This window comes from Columba livia, chromosome 12 (genome assembly GCF_036013475.1).
Source record: "Columba livia isolate bColLiv1 breed racing homer chromosome 12, bColLiv1.pat.W.v2, whole genome shotgun sequence".
NCBI lineage: Eukaryota > Metazoa > Chordata > Aves > Columbiformes > Columbidae > Columba > Columba livia.
This window is the reverse complement of record NC_088613.1, coordinates 8,591,600-8,609,831: the sequence shown is the minus strand read 5'-3', so window position 1 is coordinate 8,609,831 and position 18,232 is coordinate 8,591,600. Positions and strand designations below refer to the sequence as shown.

The 18,232-nt window shown below is 54.3% G+C and overlaps 1 protein-coding gene across 11 annotated transcripts in view; it reads right to left on the bottom strand.

The window, feature by feature from the left end:
* The window catches only part of DLG3 (discs large MAGUK scaffold protein 3), a 79,940-nt gene that overhangs the window by 52,929 nt on the left and 8,779 nt on the right, over positions 1-18,232 (bottom strand). For 6 of the 11 annotated variants that reach the window (XM_065077697.1, XM_065077698.1, XM_065077699.1 and 3 more), the window contains exons 3-4: positions 17,458-17,606; positions 15,430-15,585 (exon numbers count right to left, since the gene is read on the bottom strand). In XM_065077697.1, coding sequence (XP_064933769.1) covers positions 15,430-15,585; positions 17,458-17,606 — 305 coding nt within the window. Of the gene's footprint in view, positions 1-1,159; positions 1,909-15,429; positions 15,586-17,457; positions 17,607-18,232 lie in introns of those variants that run through there. The other 5 variants (XM_065077703.1, XM_065077704.1, XM_065077705.1 and 2 more) reach the window with 2 other exon arrangements.

Here is an 18,232-nt window from a genome sequence, read left to right as displayed (position 1 = left end):
GCAAAGAATGCAGAGAAAGAGACAGAAAGCAGGACCAGGCTGATAGGAAGGTCGCTGGGTTTTTGGGTGCTTTCTGTAAACATCATCTGAGCGTATCAGCTTTGAATCTAATTATTTCAGCCAGAGCTACAGACTGAGACAGTAATGAAGAAAAAACAGGGGATGAGAAGAAGAGGGTTGTATTTTCTGAGGGGAAGGGAAGAGAGAATACCCATTGATTCCCGTGTATCTGACTGCTACAGCATCTTGAAATAACAATTAGAAAGATCAATAAGAAATCATGTGAGGTTTGAAGATAATGAATGAAAGAGGCAGAAGCAAATTGAAATGCCTTTCTCTAAAGCAGGGCAAATATTGTTTTTCAGGCAGAGTCTAGCCTCCATTTTAATGCTTTGCAAACAGCTACAACCATTTTCTAAGCTAGCTTGTGGGTTCAAGACAAGACTGGTCTCTCCATTTAGGGGAGAAATAGAGGCACAGCCTGAGAATGGGTCCTGGAGGAGAACACTAATAAAACGAACGTGTGTGGGAAGAAATGGAGGCAGTGAAATGGGGCAGAAAGCACACAGCATGCCAGCGACCAGAGCAGGGTTACGTAATAATCTCGGGGAGCAGGGACGTAGCAGCAAAGTGAGGAAACCACAACTCAGTGGAGAGTGGGTGCCAGTTTGGGAGTGCTGGCAAGGAGCACCTTGAGCCCATGAGGCGGCCTGGCAGGCAATGCGCCCCACACCTGCTAAACACAATATGATGGGATGCCCTCGACACTGCCAGGGCTTCAGGCAATGGCATTGTAAGCAAGAACCACAGGTGAGGTGTCTGAAAAACATCACACCCAACACCTGTCTTGTGCCAAGCGAGACCCCGCTGAGCTCCGGGGAGGCTGCTTGGATGCAGAGCTCCCACGCTGGGCAGGACCACGGCGGCCAGCCTGAGCAACGGTGATGCCAACCTAGGCAACGCTGGCAGCCAGCCTGAGCGATGATGACAGTCAACTAGAACAACGCCGGTGTCCAGCCTCAGCAATGCCAGTATCCCCTCTGACCGCCCACGACACCCACTGCACCCTGCCACGACCCCGTCACTCTCCCCCATCGGCCGTCCGCCCCATGCCATCCCGTCCCGCACCGGGGAGCCGCTGCCCAGGGCTGGCCCGTACCTGCTCGTACCAGTCGCGGCTCGAACACGTGCACTCGGGCCACCAGCCCGGGCCGCTCCCGTTCACCTTGGGTGCGCTCTTCCCCGGCGGCGGCGGCGGCGGCTTCAGGGCGGCGGGTTCACGGGCGGGGGGCCCCAGCTTGGCCTTGCCGCGGGCGGCGGGCGCGGCCCCCCCGGGCGCGGGCAGGGTTTGCGAGCCGTACCCGCCGTAGCCGTACTGCTCGTGCTGCCACTCGCCGTAGGAGGGGGGCTCCATGCGCCGCAGGGCCGCCATCCGCGTTACCTCGTAGCACTCGGGGCACTTGCAGCAGTGGTGGTGCTTGTGCATCGCTGCCCTCACACCATAGAGCCGGCAGGGAGGGAGGCGGCGCGGAGGGAGGGATGCTCGGGGGGGGGCGGCAGCGGCCCCCGCCCCGCGCAAGGCGCGCCTGCCGCCTACTCGCCCGCTCGGCGCCCCCGGCCCCGCGGGCGGGAGAAGGGGAAGGAGGAAGAAGGGGAGGAGGGGGGGTTACAGCGCGTTGATCTCCGCGGGGGCGCGCCGCGGCATCGCCTGCAGCGCCGCTCAGTCCCGGGGCCGCTCCCGGTGCGGGGCGGGGGGCAACGGCTCCGCCCCGCTTCGCTGCATGGGGCAGTTCAGCCTGGTCCGGTTCGGTTTAGCCCAGTCTGGCTACGGCTTAACCTGGTCCGGCTCAGCTGAGCCCGGTCTGGCGCGGCTCGGGAGCGCGGAGCGCGGCACCTGCGGCGGCGCGAGTAATCCCTCGTCTCCACCCCCCCCGCCCGGCGGCCAATCCGCGCCGGCGGAACCTCCGCGCCCCGCCCCGGCGCTGAGCGCGGGGGCTGCGGGGGAGCCGCTCGCCGTGCGCCGCGGCCGCGCTGGCCCCCACCGGGCGGGGCAGCTCCCGGGCAGCGGGTCTAAAACCCGGCCCCGGGGGGTACCTGCGCTGCTTCCCGGCAGCCTACGCTGGCGGAATCCAGAAGGAACAGAAATTCTCCGCTCAACAGCCTCATTCATCACCTGCGCTGCCCTCACCGCATCCCCAGATGCACCAGGCAGCTCTTGTGCAGCTGCGTTCCTCTATCCCCAGCACGGCGGTGGGCAGCCCTGCCAGCTCTGTGGTTGTCACCAAGAAGTGTTCACTTCAGCTGTGAACCATGCCGGAGTATGAAGTCATTTTTCCAGACCTGAACCGTGGTCACTAGCCCGGCAGCAGCATCTCTGTTGTATCCCCACATCAGCTCTCACCCTGCTTTGCTGGAAACGCTACCGTGCGCTCCAGCACAGCACCCTGGGGATGCTGCCATTGCCAACTGAGCCATAGGTGAGTGTAGAAACCTCTAGGGCCTTTGCTGGGCCTTCCACCACTGCCATCAGGAGATGGTAAAAGAAGAGCAGAAATGCCCTCTAGCGCAGCAGGGCAAAGGCTTCGCTCCCTGTGCAGCTCAGACAGCCCCTCACCTCTTGCACAGAAGTGCCAGACTAGGAGAAGTTCAGAAGCGAGTCATGAAGACAAATTGAAGGATAGAATGAAAAACCATTACAAAACCCCACATCTGGTCAGTTAGAACCTGAACCTGGCCTCCTAATGCTTAAGTGTTGTAATAAACACTAGAGTGGGTGAAGAATTGTTGGAAAAAAGGGGTACATAAATATGTAGAAAAGCATTGAAAGGTACACAATAAGGCTTCCACAGGATATGGGTAAAGGAATGAGACAGAAGTGGGACAGGGCCACAAGTGGAGCCACAAGATGTGGTGGTTCAACACCCCAATTCAGGCTGCAAGATCTGCAGGTTCCTGCTGGCCTCGTGCATCCAGCACGACATGGTCCTGCTCACCAGCAGGAAGCGTGTGACAGCTGGACAGACAAATTCTCCTGTCTGCTCCTTGTTTCTTTAGCTCTTTAAGCCACAATGCAAAATTACTTCTGCACTTGACCACTGCAAACAGAGGTGTTACTGGAGTGTTTGTTCCCAAGTGGTCAAGTGAAATATTAATAGTTGCTTCTGGATGAAGTGGAAGAAGACACCCCGTAATCAGGATCTGCATTGTCTCCAAGCCCCATGGTCTTCACCATGTGGTGCAGAGCCTGTACTCCTCAGCACTGCCTGCACTTCATTGCCTCTGGGCTGCTCAAGTTACCTCCATCACAGGTTGGATGCTATGATCACCTGCTGCTCCATGCTTCATACCATGGAACAGTGTTGTGGCTCAGATATGTTACACTGAAATTTCCCCAGCTGCGAGCTTAGGGCAGTCATAATGTTTGTGGACAAGCAAGTCTACAGAGCCTGTCCCCATCATGCTGGCCTGGAGCAACCAAGCACAGCACTACTGCTGAGCCCTCAAAACCAGCTCCACAGGTGAGGCTCACCTCATTGTGGCACTGACCCAAAGACCCAGAGATGCAGCAAGACAAAGCAATGGCTGCACGTAAGAACGTGCTTCTAACCTGCAGAGCTCAGTCTCACAGGACACTGCAGACCCCAGGAGCTCACTGAGGCACAAACGGATTGGATGCCTGCATGCAAAGCAAGCTTGCTAAGGGTTATTTTAATCAATGAAAAACTGTGTTTGTGTGCATGGAAGGAAAGCATGTAGTGTTGGCATTAATAGAGAACTTCACACTTCCGGCTTTAAGAAATTACGATCATCTCCACATCTACTGCTTCTTGTGCCATCTCCCACAGCTCATGGTGCTGGCCCTGCAGGAGGACGCTGGGCTGACAAGCCCTGTGCTCTGGGGAGATGCTGTGCCTCCTGGGCAGCCAGGGGGGACCAGGGGGCTGGGGGTGTCCTCCATGGGGAGAGGGCATCTTGTAGCAGTGAGGGCAGAGGTGGGAATGAAGGGAGGGACTAACTGGGCAGGGATGAAACTGAGGAAGGGGCTTGCTGCACCAAAGCAGAGCAATAAGGCTTGTAGAAACAGGCAGGTGGCCAGTGTTTCCCACATGAGAGCAGAAGGACATGAAGTCCATTTTGGCTACCCACTGTGTCCCACCCTTCAGCACCTCTGAGATCTGATCACTTCATCAACAAGATATTCCTAAAACCTGTAACACAACCATAACTAACTACTGCTCCAGCCCAGCTGCAAACCTCCCTTCCATCACAGTTCTCACCCTGGAATGGCTTGGTTCGGCTGCAGGGACCATGCAGTGTGTAGAGCCCCATGTTTGGGTCAAGGTCAGGCAGAAGACCCAGGTCTAGAAGCATCTGACTTCAGTGGGAGGAGAGCATTGGGGGAGGACTCATTCAGAGTTTGTAACCCTAACTGCTCACATCTGTCCCCCTCCATACATGTCTCTTCCTTTCACTCAGTCCCATGGTGGGGGCAGCCAGGGATGTGGGTGTTCACTTAGGGGAGAAGTGCAAAAGCAAAGGACAAAACCTGCTAGGGAAAAACACTTTAATAAGGAGCTGATTGACCAATTGAGAGAAGCATTTGATTTTTTTCAACCCATAGTAGATTGGAGTGCATCCTCCACAAGGAAGGTCTCTGGCAGCCCCACATGGCTGTGGGGCAGCCATGCAACGGGCATCCCCACATGGGAAACAGCCTGGCCACCAGCCCTGGCATTCCAACACCACTGCTTCCTCCCCATGCTGCTCACCAGCTCGCAAACTCAGGAGCTGCTCCATGATCTAAGAAACCTTCTGCTGCTTCCCCCAGCTCTATCAGTGCCTCATCGCCACCTGCAAATGGAGGGGCCTTGAGCCTCAACTGCTGCAGTTCTGACGGAGCCCTTCCCCACCCGCTGGCAGTTCCCATCCTGAAAACCTGCAAGTCCCATTTTAGCTGCCACAAGAGTTGTTTAATTCCTACTCATTTGTAGTGAACTGCATCTGCTGCCAGCTAGCCCCAATTAAAAGGAAAAACAAAACCAAAACCCCCTGGTTGCTGCCACCTGCTTGCAACACTCCTTAATGCTGCGCAAGGCTTGGGACATGTTATCGAGTTCATGCTGCACTTCTCCAGCTTGCTTCAGTGAGTAGTGGCATTTTGGCTACTGGGAGTAGCACTGCCAGAGCTCAAACAGCATGGGCACCTGCTGTGGGGTGCCCAAATGTGGGTCTGGCAGGGCAGGCACAGTGCCCAGCACCCCCAGGCAGCTGTGGGCATCTCATCCCAGTGATGTGGGCATTGAGCGCGGAGGGAGGGATGCTCGGGGGGGCGGCCGTGGCCCCCGCCCCGCGCAAGGCGCGCCTGCCGCCTACTCGGCATGGGACATGGGATCTGATTTCCAGGCAGGTGCCTTCATGGAGGTAAGTGATTCAAGGAAACCAGGAGCTCTTTCATCCTCTACCCTCTTCCTACTAGAAGCTTGCCCATCTTATTTAAATTCAGCTTTGGCAGCTGCTCTTTTCACAGGTGCTAATTTCAGCAAATTGTCAAGAAATCCCCGGAGATGGTGCTATTTACACGGCACGAAGGCGGCACAGAGCTACGTTTTATCTGGTGTTGCCGGCATTTCAGCCCTTGTTGTCTTCTCCTTCCTCCACATGAAGTCCTGCAGGAAGAGGAAGGCAAGTGTGAGGGACCAGGAGCTGGGGGTTTGTTGCACCTACAGCCTTTCTAGGAGCAGAAGACAGGGCAGGCTGAAGGCAGGTAGGTCCTTGTAGAGACGACAATCACACGAGTGCCATCGTGCTGCCCCTTGCCTTTAGCCCAAGGGGGAGCTGGGTCCTGCCAGGGGAACTGAAGCCACGTGTTAGCTCTGCGCCTGGGTGCAGATGGGGAAGGTGTCATCTTTGTAAGGACACCCATGCTGAGGGGGGAAGATGGGCAACAGTTTAGCATGGGGGAGGTACCTTTCTCCACCACAATCACCAGCAAAAAGCTACCCAATGCCCACTGCGCAAGGGAGGCAGCAGGGTCTGCGGCCACCCAGCTGAGGACAGGGTGGTGAGGAGCACAGGAGGTAAATGCACAAGGAGGAGCAGGCCACGGGGAGATAAGCAGCAAAGGGAGGAACCAGCCGAACTTGGCTCAGTCCATCAGTTGTTTCCTTAGCACTACCACAGACCCCCATCCATCAGAGGTTTGCTATTTGCTGTGCTTGGGGCTTGTCAAGTGGAACTTGAACAGGCAGAGCCAGCTGCACAGCTATGGGCAAATGGGGCTGGCAGCTCCTGTGAGTGTTGAAGGGTTTGCACAGTCATGGGTGAGTGGGACAGGGCAGGATAATGAATGTCTCACGCTGACTGTTCCTCCCTGCCACCAGCAGCGGTTCACACTGGGAAATGTGCAACTGGGATAATAATAACTAGGCATACCAAGGGACTGATAGCTCTCTGCACTCTCAGGGCAGTTGCCAAAGAAATTATTCTCCTCCAGGGCAAATCCATTTTCATCTTGTTAATGATCCCTGATACGTTGCCCACTGCTACTACACAGTTCCTGTATCCTCACTTGTGGCAGAAATGATGCGAGGGTCTTCAGTAAACACCACCAGTCGCTTTCTGCAATTGAAATAACGGCCAATGTAACATCTTCCATGGCTGCTCTGGCAGGGGAGAGAAGGTGCCTGCAGCAGAGCCATGTTCCCTCTCTATAAAGGAGAGCCTGGAGGCTCTATTTAATAGCAATCAACTGCAGCAGGCTTTATGGATTTCCTGACAGTCTCACAATGCCCACAGCCGCTCTCCCTATCACCTGGCAGGGAGGCTCCTGCTTTGTGCCGGTGCACTTGGAGCATGGGCAGGTTGTGGGCTGCCTTCCTGGGGAGCCCTGCTGCTGCGCGGGCATAGCAATTACGGCACTGCCATGTCCCGTGGTCTGTGGTGCCAAGTCCTTGTGTGTGCCTCATGTCCTTTAGAATTAAGCACATTTCCAGCATAATAGAGAAGAAGAAAGGATTGAAAATGTGATCAGGACACAACTTCACCACTCCAAGCTAGAGTCAGAGCGAGGTATTTCAAAGTCTCATGTCTTTAAGAGAATGGGTTGATACTGTTTTGGTCCTGCTGCAAGGGCTCACTCAGCACCACTCTGCTCAGATCTGTAGCTGCCCTGGGCAGCACAGACCTGCCCAAAGGGACCTTTGCCAATATCCAGGCCCAGGGATGTACTTTCCTTGATGATTCCAACCCTGTGTGGGGGATGAGGAGAACTCTGTGGGTCCACACTTTCTCTCTTTTGCGTGGCCAACCCTGCTCCAGCCTGCCCCTTCCAGACAGAGCAAAGCCCATTCTGCAGCTCCCACAGCCCCCAGCCAGTGGCTCATGGGGATACTGGTGCCTTGTCTGGGCTGTGCTACCCAGGACACACGTTCCTGCGCAGGGGACAAAAATGAATGCTGGTGTCCCTGGGAGTCCCGGGCACCTGCGGTGGACTGGAGGTGGGCCCCGCGCTGGCCCTGGCCCTCCCTGCCACCACTGTCCTGTCCCCTTTAAGGGAGAAAGGGCTGCTCGGAAATTTCTGAATGGCTGACCCCTCCCCTGCCCCGCCTGCCAGTCGCTCGGCCAATCAGAGCGCGCGCCGCAGGCCTGCAGCCGGCTCACGGGCCACTCTTAAAGGCGCAGTACTGCCACCCGCCCGTCCCCTTCGGCGCCTGCACTCCAGGAGAAGACACGACCGTTTCGGAACCTCCGACGTGACCTTCAAACCGTGCCCAGCCGTGGGGTGAGGAGATGTTCCCGCGGCACGGGCACATCCATACACGTGTGTTCCCAAGGAGCGACACAAGCCCTGGGTGACAGATGATTGCAAGGGATGACGTGCAGCTCCCCTGTCCCTGGTTTGGACAAGAGATGGTCGGGTTCCAGGGACTGGGCATGCACAGGGGCCAGAGTGCACAGCTGTGTTGAGTTTCCCCCCAAAGGCAGCCAGACTGTGAACTCTGCCCCTGAGACACAGTGTGGTGAGGGGAGGCAGCTGGGAGAGCTCTTGTTCTGAACCAAAGCAGTAATGCAGGAGTGCTCCCACAGCAGCAGAGCCCCAAAGCTTACAAAGCTTCCCACAAAAACACCCCATGAGATTCAGCTATGCAAAATCTACCACCGCGCAGAGGGGAAATAGCTGTGCAACATGTGCCAGGGGAGCAGGAATGAACAGTGCAGCAACAGGACTGCGACATGCTCGCAAAGCAGCGAACAGAGCTTGCACCTGGCTTTTGCAGTGAATCCAGCTCCCGGACCAGCCCGGGTCTCCCCGTTGCACGGCAGTGCAGTGCCCCCTTACTTGCTCTGCCACAGCTCCTCCTGCAGTCTGCTGTAGCCTGGGCTGTGAAATGATCCGGCTTTAAAATACTGCTTAAAAGATGGGGACAGCCTGGCAGGACGTGGCCAAGTTTCCTGGACACAAGCAGGTGGGAAGCTGGTTGTGAGGCAGGGCAAGCGACACCAGCCAGGCATGATGCTTTCCATGCCAGTGCTTTGGGCATAGATGCCAGTGTGCCCAAGCGGTGCCAGCCTTGAGAGCTATCTAGGCCACAAACCGCAGGAGGTCTTTACCTGAGCCTCAATACTTGAAATTTAGGTGCAATGTCAGTGAGGCTAATGCAAGGTGCTTTGTACCTTCAGGCCACAGGGCTCCACAGCCAGTGCCCTGGAGCAAACACTCGCTTCCAGCAGCAGAGCATGAGGTTGGCTTGAAATGCTTGCACTGCTGCAGCCATGCATGCTCCAAGCCCCTAGAGCAGACAGAGCAAATCAAGAGGTAGCAGCAAAACCGCAAAACCCAAGGGGAGGCAGCACAAAGCAAGAGAAGGCAGCACACAGCAGAGAGCACTTTTCAAAGGGCTCATACTCAGATTCACAAGAGGGGCAATTCCCAAACCTGCATTCATCCACTGTCCTCCTGGCCCTGAAGTTCCCCTAGCTGAGCTTAAATGTAACTGCTACTGCATTTATAAGGTGCTAAAATTACATTTGACCCTTTGAAGGCAACCGCCAGGCTGATGTGGCCCCAGTGAAAATGAGTTGGACACCCTCGCCCTAGCTGCTACCAGTGCCAGGGATAATGGATCTCTCAGCATAGCTTGATACTGATTCTTCAAATCCTAAAGACCGAAAACCTTCATAAGCAGTTACCGTGGCTGCTCTATTTATAACTGCTGCTATTGCCTCTGCTACCAGAATCCTGATTTCCGTCCAGCCTGATGCCATTAAGATGCAGTGACGTTCCCCCAGCTCTAGCGCTCCAGATAGAAAGCAGCTGGCCTGCCAGGCTCTGCCTTCAAGCTTGGTTTGTTACTTTAAAAAATGGTGAGGAGAGACCATTTGTTTTGCAGAAACGCACCCAGGAGATTCGTCCTCAGGCTCCTGAGATGCTGGGGTGGCTGTGAGGGAGAGCAGAGCACAGAAGCTCTGCACTTTGAGATGCCCTGGTTGCTTTGTCGTATGGGAGATGGGCTCCAATGCTTCACTTTGGTCGCAGAAGGAACATGGTCAGTTACCTGAGAAGGCAAATCTGGAAAGGAAGGACCTGGGTGCTGCCGTGGGGACTCTGCACCAAGGCTGAACCAGCTCATTTTGGAATCTTGATGAACAAAGCAGAGACCCAGCAGGGACAGTGTGGTAGCTCATGGAGCTCCTGGCCAAGGTGCTGAGTGGGCTGGCCCCTGTTCAGTCCCCATCCAGCTGAGATGTCTGTGAATGTTTTGCTTTCAGAGATACGCACGAAACCCATCAGTGTGAATCCCAGTGTGTGAGTCCCCCCAGCAGTTGTGCTCGCCTGGGGATGGGCAGACACATGCACTAAATGGAGGCAAAGAAAGATGAAGCATGAATCTGGAGGGAGGATAGATGGGCTCCAGGCTTCTCAGGATGACTCTGGAGGGTGACTGTCTCTGGGACACTCCCCAAAGCCTTGCCGTCACTGTACCCTTTCCGCCAATGTACACACTTGCACCATCACAAAATACCTTCAAAACAGTGATGATGACTCGGGTGAATGGACAGACCAACAGTCCTATGTCTGGCAGGGCTTTCCTACCCTGTGCAGTCAGAAAAAACTTGTGATCTGCCAAGGTTCTTAGTTTTGCTTCTGGTTTTAGACAGAAAGTCCCCAAATAAAGTAGGAACAGGTGGCCACACATGAGCCTTTGGTTTGCCAGCCTAGTGGGTCTACTTACTTCATCCTTTGCTGAAGCTGTATATTGAGCTGGGAGAATCAAGGGCTACACATCTTCTCGTTCATCTCGGCAGCAGGAATAGCAAGAGCCTCTAGTAAAGCTGAGGTCATTCAACCCCAAAATGTCCACTGAAGTGACAGTTGTTACAGACACAGCCCATGCTGACCCCTCTTTGTGCAGCAGCATCCTTAGGACACAGGCAGCTGGCTGCCCAGCTGGGTGTTCGTGCTGTGCTGGGCTGATGTGTGGTTCCGTCTGAGGATATTACTGCAGACAGACACCCTCTTGGCTTCAGCACTTTGGCTTTTGAATCTGTGTCTGCAATGTTGAAACACAACACTGCTGGAGAGCATCTGAATGCAGGGCCCTAAAGCAACCTGCAGGCACAAAGCAGCTCAAGTAACACCAGGGCAGCAGCTGTGGCCTCTGGGCTGTGGGTTGCTGCTTTTTGTCTCTGCTTCTCCTAAAACTGAACATGCTCTCAAAGGTGCATGGGGCTGCAATAGGGAGGTGGGGTCTCTCTGGGAGCCGGCTGCTCCTCTGCTTCCAATGCTTAAGTATTACCCACCTTCCAGGATTTTGTGGTCGGAAGGGCTGATACTGATGGGCTCGAGCTGAGATAAAGCAGTGGCCAGTCTGGCTTGCAGTGATGGCTCTGGCTGCCTGCCCAGCCAGCCCACAGAGAGCCCACAGCAGGGCACGTGCAACCAAGCAACCTTGTGGGGGAACTTCTTGAGGGCGCTGCATTAATTGTCAGACATTCGCCTGCATCAGAGACCAGCTTCATTTCCCTGACGCTCCTTGCAACAGCAAACAGCGGCTTTGTGCTTCGCCTCTCACACACCTTGCAGAGAAAATGAAGAGCGGTGGGGCTGCAGCCAGGGCAGGGGAGATTGAATTGCTTGCAGGGGGCATTTCTGCAGCTGCAGCATCTGCCACACACCAGCACCATCCTGACCTGCTGCAGGTGCCCAGAGCTGCTCCTGCCAGGCAAATGTGCAGAGCACAGGAACGCCATTCTCTTTGGCCGAAGGTAAAACGGGAAAGAGGAAAAAACACTCAAGAGGATGAGGGAAGCAGACAGCTGGTCACCACGCTGGTGGCACAGCCTGCCTTTCTCTGCCAAATCCCCTGGGCGAGCTCCATGAACCTTTTTGGCACTTGATCTGTGGGTTACAGGACAGACTTCTTCAGTGGCAGGTGCAGCAGGGAGGGTTCCTAACACCCTGACGGGGTGTTTCTGCAGAGCTGGGCTGTGTCCTCACTGGGATGCAAGGAGGGAAGGGGACACTTCTGGCCTTGGTCCAGCAGGGCTAAAGCCCAGTTCGCACCTGGCACACTACAGGCACGCCAAGCAGCATCCTACACACCCACAGGCTGTGAGAACAGCAGCACACCCCACCAGCAAGGTTTCCTATTAGTCAGTGATCTCGGAGCACACACGGAATGTCTGTCCCCTGAATCAGTCTCACTTGCTTCTCTCCATCACGTTAAGACCTGCTGTTGCCCAGTGTCAGCTCTTGGGCTGAGCGAGGACAGAGCCGCGGTGCTGGCGTCGGGCAGCGAAGCGATGAAACCCTTGGCAGGCAGGAGGGAAGGAGGGACACACGGGCAGGCAGCCGTGGGAGGGACAGCATTGCACTGGCGTGATGACAGGAATGAAGTCAGAGCGGCTGCAGAGCTGTGCGGGGAGGCAGGAGAGGGTGGCAGGGGAAGAGCAGCTTGTCCTCGCAGGCGCAGAGTTTTTGCTCATCAGCAGCATTGTTCTTCTTTCATTTATCTTTACAGCTGGCTGCTCTCTGTTCCCTGCACGGAGGATGAGAATGGTGCTTACTGAGAGGAGCAGCCTTCCTGCCAGCCTGTGGGTGTAGGCGAACAGCACTGGCCACGGGAGCATCCTCACGGGTCTTCCCAATGCAGATGCTCACAAGCCCTCAGCAGCCCTGCTAAGGCGACCACTGGGCTCAGGGAAAGATTGAAATGGAGGATTCGGCAAATAAAACCCCACAAACCCCAGAGCACAGGCAGGATTGTGCCTCTGAGTGCCTCAAAGGGGCATTACGGCTGGCTGAGTCCCTTTGCTCTTGCCCTGTTGGGGCACGAACATCCACTTTCTCAGGGAGGGATGGTTTCAGCCCACTTAGCCTCGCCATCAGGAAGCACATGTTGTTGCTGTCTTTACCAGTCCCACTTCCTTTGCAGCAGCTATTTGCACACCACAGGGCTACTTGGAGTGCACAAATATCCTTGCCAGCAGACAGAAAATTTCCTGTTCCTGGAAGTGTTTGTGCGGAGAGGCAATTTATTTCTCATGCGTCTTCCTGGCCAAAGCAGGTTACGGTGGCTTTTGCTCTGCTATCACCATCAGGGAGAGCTGCAGGCAGGGGAGAGGACAAAGCCAGGAGAATAGAGAACAGATTTACGTTGATGGATGTGATAAGAGAATTACACTTACTTTGGACAGGACAAGCCAGTTCATCATCTTGCCGTTTATCAGTGGCAGGGTGTCCACTAGAGCTCTTGTTCCTGGTCTGATAGCATCGGGGGGCAGCTGCTTTGCCTTGCAGCTGGTGCTCCCCTGCCCTAGCATTAAATATCACCTGTTATAAAAACCTCCTCAGTTCTTCCAAGTGCCATTTGCCATCTCAAGTGTTTTCCTGAAACCCACTTTGGAAATGCCCGTGGCAAAAAGCACACATGGAAGGCTGAGGAGCAAGAAGTCACTGTGGAGGTGGACAGGAGCTGGGTGTGTAAGTGTTACCCAGCCCTGACACTGTCCTGCATGCTGGCACTGTTGAGAATCAACACAGGAGGTGATGCTGGGCAGAAGCTGAGGTGTCCTCAGTGCCTTCACACAGATGTGAGGGATGAGAAGCAGGTCCTGTGCTGTGGTCCATCGGCATAGCCTGCCCCAGGTACAGCTGATCCCATCTCATGGTCTGGATCGCTGACATGGGGAACTGTTGGAAATGCTCCCACTCCACTGAGGCAAAGCCTGTGTTCAGTGATGGAGATGACATCTCAGGGAACCGGCTCATTGCTGTGTCAAAGGCCCCTGTATCCCAGCATAGGGGATGCTGCAGAGGAACAGTGCTTGAGCCTGCAGCTCTCCAGCACCACTTGGTCCCAATTTCCAGGAAAGCTGCTGGGTGTCCACAGATATCTGAGCTTCAGGCAGGACTACAGGCACGGCTAAGCTCAGCACTGAACACTACCATCCTGACAGTTTTTCCCCTCCAGGTCCTTATTCTGCCTGTGTGCAGGCTGTGAAGTGACCATCTGGCACAGGCTGTCCAGAGAGATGCCCCATCCCTGGAAACATTCAAGGCTGGTCTGGATGGGGCTCTAAGCAACCTGGTCTGGCTGAAGATGTCCCTGCTCATGGCAGAGGGGCTCAACTAGATAAGCTTTGAAGGTCCCTTCCAACCCAAACTATTATATGATTCTTTCATCTTCTGGGATGAAAGATGCTGCAGATGAGAGAGCCCTGCCAGAGCACAGCCCTCCCAGAGCCCTGTCCTGCCCACACGGGTCCCCACCACTCGTTCCCTTTTGGGGCAGTGACCCCTGCTCTGGGCCAGCAGCTGCGTTGTCCCCACAGATGGGGGACCCGGAAAGCACCAGCACCCAGCACAGAGGACCAGCTCCTGACCCATATCGACATAGGCTGGGAAAGGAGGAGGCTGAAAATGAAAAAAAGCTTCAGGAAAGAATGACAGGAATTATTTCAGGGCTGGAACAACCTGCCTCACACTGAGCGAGTGAAGAAGCCAATCTGTTTAGTTTATCTAAGGGAAAGTTAAGAGGGAACTTAGACGCATCTATAAATACCTACATGTTGGGAACGTTTCTGATTGCCACAGCCCTTTATCCTAGCAAACAAAGGCAGCAAAATTTCCTGGGGCTGGGACTTAAAGCGAGAGAAATCCAGGCTAACAGCAAAGTGCAGATTTTTTAATGGGAAGGATAAATACCCATCAGGTCAGCCAGGCTGGGCACACAGCAGATTTCCCATTGCATGAAATCTTACAATCAAAGCTCGGTGGCTGCTGCTAAAGGAGACATTGCAACAGTCAGACATTTGGGGCTGGATGCAAGGGCTGCTGCACTCCAAAGCCTGGGACAATTAGGAAGAAAACCCCTTAAAATGTGACTGTTCCCAACAGATCAAAGCTCCCTCATTGTGTGTTTTGCCCCATGACTGCCCCACCTGCGGTCGTGGTTCCCTCTCCCTGGTGAACAGAGACCAGCAGCCGAGCTCATCCTCCTGTTGTGTTCAGAAAACCATTGTCCCACCCTTCCAAAACTGGCAAAGATTTGGTGAATGTTTGGAAACAGAGAGAATGGCAAGAGCAAAAGGAGAAATTGCACAGTAAGGGAAAAAAATGGGGCATTACCCATTTTATTGCAGTCCAGAATAAGAAGAGAAACATTTAAAAAGGAGAGAAAAGAAGCAGTGCAATTTTTGTATTCAAAGTATTTTGGAAGAAGACTTTGACTTAGCAAACAAGCATTATTTCAAACTATGCCAAAGAAAACAACATTTTCATATAATTTTAAACCTGCAGTGAGCTACATCCATCCCAGCCACTCCATCCCTCCCAAAAGTGCATTTTGCCTTTCGCTTGTCCCTAAAACTCCCCTTGAATGCGTAGCCCAAGTGATGCACTCGCACCGGGAGGAAGCTGAGATTTATGATGCACATCCAAATAAACGGTGTCTCCAGGTAAATAAGACAGCAGAAAACAAAGCTCCTGGTAAGCCGAGGAATGGACCTGCCATTTAAGAGCTCAGAGAAAAAAAAAATAAGGAAATCTGCAACGTGGGAGTGTGCCAGCGCGGGGGTGAGAGCGATGGGGCTGGGAGGATTTCCAGCTCCACGCAGCCTCTTTATTTCTGCACCACATCCTCCTGCCCTCCGAGCCCTAAGGGCTGACACCAGGCCACGGTAAATGCTAATGTGAGGGGACAAGTTTGGTGTCATCCAGCCCCTTGGCACAGGTGACTGCTGGATTTTCTAGTCTGAGCATCACCAGAATAGCCACAAGGAAACACTGCCAGCCCCAGGGAAAGAAAACGCCTCCCCAGCACCATCCCCACAGTGCTATGGGGACACGGCCCCAGTGCTGTCCCCTCAGTGCCAGCCACCGGCTGGGCTGGCGGGGGGGGACGTGGTGTGGGGCGCACGGAGGCTCACCTGGAGCAGGGTGCTGCGAGAGCCCAGCACCAGGCTGCAGACGCTGGCTGGTGCCTCTGTCCTCCGTGCTGTCACCCTCACCAGCCGCGGTGGTGTCCCTGGTGTGCTGTCCCCAGCCCCTGCGAGAAGCCTCTGCTCAGCACTCTGGGATGGATCCTGAAATGAGACAGCGGTACATGTGTCAGGGCAGCCCAGCTGTCTCCAGGCCCTCATGCTGCTTCTGGAAGGGCCAAAATGAGCTCTTCCCCATGCAGGGGTCTCATCCTGCCTTTGGTGAGCATGCCTCTGTGACAGCCTGCCCTAGCACTGGCCCCATGGGCAGAGGGTCACTGCAGGTGACAAAGCCTGGCAGGCAGGTACTTTGGGGCTGAGGAAGAGTTTCTTCTTGTGGTTCACCAGTCAGTTTAGCACAGCATAGATTTCATCCCCATGCAGAATATACTGCTCCCAATCTTTTTCAATCCATTTTTATATCAACTCTTTCACATGTACATCTCTAATAGCATCAGACATATCACTGTAAAGATGCACCTGGTCAAACTCAATGCTATGAGTCATGAAGTAATCAATGACTGAAGAGAGCAGCATCATTTCAGGAAGAGAAAAAATGTCCATAAACTGCTTAAGTGAGGGACCCTTGCCATAGAAGTCACTTGTCTGGTACAGGAGGATGTACTGTGTACCGTGCAGCTCCCTGTTACATTTCACGTTTCAGCAATACAAGATGCCTCAAACATATTTTTTGGAGAAAGGAGGGGTGATTTAATTGCACTGATGGGCTTGGGCTGCGTTCAGCACAGGGAAGCCCCAAGACCAGCTGTTTTGCTCATCCCCCTGAGTTCAGGGCACTGTGCAGGGAGCAGGACTGCCCCTCGTGCCAGCTGTGCCAGGCCCACAGCTGCTTCCCCATTGTTTCCACATTGATTTTTAAATGTCCTTATTGACTGTTACATCTCCTTGGGGCCTCACGGACTGGCCTGGCTGCAGAGACCAGTGGCTGTTGCCAGCAGGTCTTGCTGGTGGGTGGATAAAGGCTACAGGAAACCCAAAAAACCAAAGTGGGATCCCACTACCTACAGTATAACATCACTAAAAGTTTCTTCAGAAACATAGACTAGATCTGCACGCTTGCCTTAACTAGAGGGATTGTTAATGTAAAGGCAGTAAAGAAAAAAATGCAACTAAAATGGTTCCTGAGTCAGTGGGTAGTTTTGTCTCCCCCTGGTCTTGATCACCAAACTCCTTTACAACGTTCCCCATCGGGAGATGTCATCCCTGTGTGCTACTCAGATTTGGTGTTCCCACAGGTACATGAGGGGAAGCCAGTTCAATCTGTGAAATACGGTGTTTATCTGATAGGGTTATTTTACCAAAAGGAGAAAACCTCAAATATTGTGCTCAAATATTCCTGTATCCCCAGTTCAGGGGGACCCTGCAGCATCCCGTGACAAGGCATAAGGCAGTGAGAGTGGGTCAGGAAAAAAGCCTGCAAAGGCACAAGGCAATTTTATCTACCTTGGTGCCTTTGCTATAACTGAGTCCCTACCGCTCAATTCCTGTCTCCCCACCTGATGCCATATCTTTTAAAAGGCTGTTGAAAATTAAAGAGAATGCAAATAAGAGAGACAGAAGTTACCTGAGAGCTGGGAAAAAAATCCTGAAAAGGGAAACTTAAAAGACTCAACCTACTTCACTTATCAAAAGCAGCCTGCGAGGTGGCTAGATCAGAGAGCTGAAATGTCTCTGTGGGAAACAGTGTCAGACGGGAGCAGCTAATCCAGCTGCAACAGCAGAGCAGCAACCAGAGCTGGAGCTGAAGCTATTTGCATTAGGGGTAATTCAATTAACACTTGTGAACCAGAGAAGTTGCCTCATTAATGAGACAAGCTATGACAGAGAACGTGTAGGAACACCCTGGGTGCGAGGCGGCCGGGCTGTGGTGGCCAGCAGCCCCCCTGCCCCCGACTCCCCCTTGGTGCAGGAGGTGCAGGCTCTGGCCCCACAGCACCATGCCGGAGCAGCTCTTACCTCGGGGAGGTTTTGGGGCTCTCTGGGTATGACCGTAGAGCTGGGCTTGCTGGCCCCATGCTGCTGCCTGGCTGTGTCACCACGTGCATCCCGGCTGGGAGGCTGCAGGGGTGCGGAGCGCAGCGTGAAATCGTAGAATTCATGGATATCTGCAAAACAGTGTGAGAAAAATCCACAGGACCAGGGAGGCAGCAGAATGCCAGTGTCGTCTGTGGGGTGAAGCACCTGTGCCCAGCCACTCTGACCCTAGAGCGTCCTACATCTGAGCCCTCTGTGAGAGGGTGGCACATGGGTGAAGGGCTAGGACAGGGCTCTTGCTGTGTTGCCCACCATGCCCTCCCTGGCAAGACAAGGGGTGCAATGTGGTGCCTGGCTGAGGGTGCAGTGCCTCACAGCTGTGGAAAGCACAGACATTTCCAGGAAGCAATGACCATATGCTTCATGGGGACTAAAAGCAAATTGTGCACAGCAACAACAATCATAAACCCACCCCATCCCTCTCTTTTCCAGGCTGTGTCAGCCCCACGCGTGGTCCCATGTCCCTTCTGCTCTGAGAAGCCTCTTGCATCAGGCAGCCCCTGGTGCTGCTGGGCTTTTCCCTCCCCAGTGTCCATGGACTGTGGAGGGGCCCCCTTCCCATGGGAGAAGACAAAGAGGGCACAGGACACTGGGACAGCAGGCTCACGGTGTACAAGCTCTAAAGCTTGTGGCTACGGCTGTGTTATCTCCAGCTCCTTCCCCAATAACTTCCCTCTTCTCACCTGGCATGATACTA